The sequence below is a fragment of the Monopterus albus genome, unplaced genomic scaffold (genome assembly GCF_001952655.1).
Source record: "Monopterus albus unplaced genomic scaffold, M_albus_1.0 scaffold244.1, whole genome shotgun sequence".
In the NCBI taxonomy this organism is placed as follows: Eukaryota; Metazoa; Chordata; class Actinopteri; order Synbranchiformes; family Synbranchidae; genus Monopterus; species Monopterus albus.
Genome location: NW_018128124.1, coordinates 158,176 through 161,316, shown reverse-complemented (window position 1 = coordinate 161,316; position 3,141 = coordinate 158,176). Strand labels below are relative to the sequence as shown.

Below are 3,141 nucleotides of genomic sequence, written 5' to 3'. Positions count from 1 at the left end.
AATTCCACCAGGTAATAAATTGTTCCTGGCTTTATACATAAACACAGCAGTCTTATATCCCACTAAATCAAAACATTTTAACAATTTAGACTGTATGAAAGCTCCATTGGTGTGATCCCTATACCCCATCTTATGCACAATTCTTATCGCTCTTTTTTGTAATATATACAATGGTTGAAGTGAGCTTTTGTATGTGTTTCCCCAGTTTTCAACGCCATACTCCAAGTATGGTAAAATCAATGAAGAATACAAAATACGTAGTGCTTTTCTGTCCAAAATATGTCTAACCCTTGCCAATATCGATATGTTTTTTAAGGTTTTTTTAAGTAACCTTTGGGATACTGTAGGGGTGGTAAATACATTTCTGTACTTGTACTTTGGATATTTCTGCTACTTTATGCTTCTACTAACATACAACTCAGAAGGAAACATTGCACTTTCTACTCAATTTGACAGCCAAAGATAGTCAAATCTGCACTGTTGGATACAATGAACTACCCAAAGTAGATTAAACTACTCCCCTATATAAATGAGTCCAAATGATTGTATGCCAGCCATTTACACAATTAAATGCTGCTTAGATGTTAACAAATAGATGATAATAATCCAGCTATGTCATATACAGTTTAATACACCTACTTACTACATAATACATACTTTTACTTTTGATACCAGAGTAATACTTCTGCCTAACTATGGTAAGATTTAAGCAACACATACAGTTGGTTATTTTTATATTGTGTCATTGCTCCCTCAACCTAAGTAAACACCACTCAGTTAAAATTATTTTAAAATGTTTAACCTCTAGAGTCCTGAGCTTTGGAAACCCAAGCTGTGCGGTCCTCATATGAGGACGCAGGGACTCTAGAGGTTAATCAAATGACTAATTCTCTGCATGTGGTCCTAAAAAAAAAAAATAAAATATAAATATATATATGCACTTTTGAAAATCTCGCGATATAGATTGACCAACCATTGAAACGAGCGGAGATCCCATGAGAAGATCGTCAACGTTACTTGCGTGTTACCGGTCACGTCTTACGTAGGTGTGTGTTTGTATCACTTACTAACAATATCCTTGGCCGCATATTCACAAAATGGATACGGATTATACAGAACAAATTTCATCATAGGAAGATAGTAGTACTTCTGGATAACGTCTTCTAAATGTGCTCACTGGTCAGTTGTAGTTGTTTTTGAGTATACTGAAATGTTACACAGCATTTGTTAGCCAACGTGGCTAATGGTGTTAGCTTACGGTGCTTGCTAATGCTAGCCAGATTAGCTTGTGTCCCCATAGACACCGGGCTCTATTGCGCCGTAGCATCGTCAGCGTTAGTCGGCTGGCAATGACATTAGTTGATTAACCAAATGATTATCAATGGCAACCATTTCAGCTAGATAGAAGAGGCAGTTGTTTGTAGCCATGGTAACGTTTCTGCTTAATAATAAGTTCAGAGGCGAAGTCTTGTCGTCAGTCTGTCTAAACTGAGTTAAAGTGACAAGCGTATTGCTAACATAACAGTGACTGGGCTGTCTGTAACTTCGTATAGCAAGTTCCTGCTCTTCAGTTCCGAACCCTCTAGAGAGAGGATGTTGCCCAGCCTGGCCCACAGACCATGGCACGTCTTCTGCAGGGTCTCCTTGCAGCATAGGGCGCTCATGTCCCAACTGCTCCCGAGGGTCCCTCATCTGTGTTACGGTAAGGAGTGTCACATCGAAGTGCCACTAGATGTTTGCTACAGCTATATCGGTTACACGTTCTGAGTTTTCTACTGTGCTTTAGAACTGACACTGTATGATTAGTAGAGCTAAAGAAAATTATTACTATTCTATATGATATGGTGTTTTTACACTACATGATGATACATCTTTTCGATCGTTTTCAAGCTGATTGTCGGATTCCAGCTTCTCCAGTTTCTCAGCTTTATATCATTGTAAAGTGAATATCTCTGCGGTTTGGGCTGTTGGTTAAACAAAGCATTAAGATGTCATATTTGGAACTTGACAGACATCCCTCACTGCTTATTGACGTTGTAGACGTTTTTAGACTAAGTGGTTGATTAGCAATGGACAATGAAAATAATCTTAGCTCAAGCTCCACTTAGCTTCCCCATAAACTGAAGAAAAAAGCTTACTATTATAATACACTGTGTTGCATAGGCTGGCAAAGTGGAAGCATACATAGCTTGTGGCTCAGCGTTCCAGACTGCCGAGTTGCTTCTTCAGGGCTGGGCAAGGTGCAGTACTACTGTACCTCGGATAAAGATAGACCTCCAAAATCAGAATCAAGTAATGCTCCAGCAGAAGAAAATGTCTTGTCCGGTGCTGCAAAAGCCACCCCAGCTTCACCAGGTGACAAAATAATGTTACTGTATACTACTACTATGCTGTTGATGTCTGCCTGTTCTTGGCATAGTATGTGGTTTTGTATTGTGCACAGTGGTTTTTTACTGTTTTCTCTTTTAAAACAACTAAAACTGTTGCCTTTTTACATCCCTTTTCAACACAAGTAGCAGTGAATATTTCGGTTGAGTTGAGATGTTATGTAAAATGTTTCCTTGGAGAATTTGTCTTTATTTAAAATTTTTTGCTCCTATAGGTTTAACACTTAGAGGACTGAAGACAGCAGAGACAATTCAAGTCAAGGGTAATGAACATCATTTATTCATAGGATACTATGAATCAGATTTCTTCAGAATGCTGATGTCATTTTGTGGCTAGCAGAAGAGTGGGGACTAATGACCGGCTGTATTGTAATTTGTTTCTGTTGTCATTTGCAGTTCGGGCTGTCCTGAAAAAAAGGGAGTATGGTGTGAAGTATACTCAGAACAACTTTATCACTTCAGTCCGAGCCATGAATGAGTTCTGCCTCAAACCAAGGTAACACCTGCTCCCCAAAAAATGTTATTTATTTAATATATACAGCAACTGTGAAGTGTTTACTATCAATGCCTGGCTGTGTAAATGGTATTAAATGCTTATCTGTCTGTTGAGTGCTAGTTGAGATGGTGGGCAGACCACAGCCCGAGCATGCTTTCCTTTGATGCTGTGTTTCCACTCTTGGAACCTAATAACCATTATACTTTGTACTTCCTTTACCCATCGCCAAGCATAGCCTCTCGGGTTGACGTGGCCATT

General features: G+C 39.0%; 1 protein-coding gene across 2 annotated transcripts in view; it reads left to right on the top strand.

Annotated features, from left to right (window-relative positions):
* The first annotated feature begins 982 nt into the window (after positions 1 to 982).
* Positions 983 to 3,141, top strand: part of slc30a9 (solute carrier family 30 member 9) — an 11,417-nt gene continuing 9,258 nt past the window's right edge. Inside the window, exons 1-5 of one of the 2 annotated variants that reach the window (XM_020620657.1) lie at positions 983 to 1,046; positions 1,554 to 1,702; positions 2,164 to 2,355; positions 2,603 to 2,650; positions 2,784 to 2,883. In XM_020620657.1, coding sequence (XP_020476313.1) covers positions 1,594 to 1,702; positions 2,164 to 2,355; positions 2,603 to 2,650; positions 2,784 to 2,883 — 449 coding nt within the window. In that variant the 5' untranslated portion in view covers positions 983 to 1,046; positions 1,554 to 1,593. Of the gene's footprint in view, positions 1,180 to 1,553; positions 1,703 to 2,163; positions 2,356 to 2,602; positions 2,651 to 2,783; positions 2,884 to 3,141 lie in introns of both variants that reach the window. The other variant, XM_020620656.1, reaches the window with a different exon arrangement.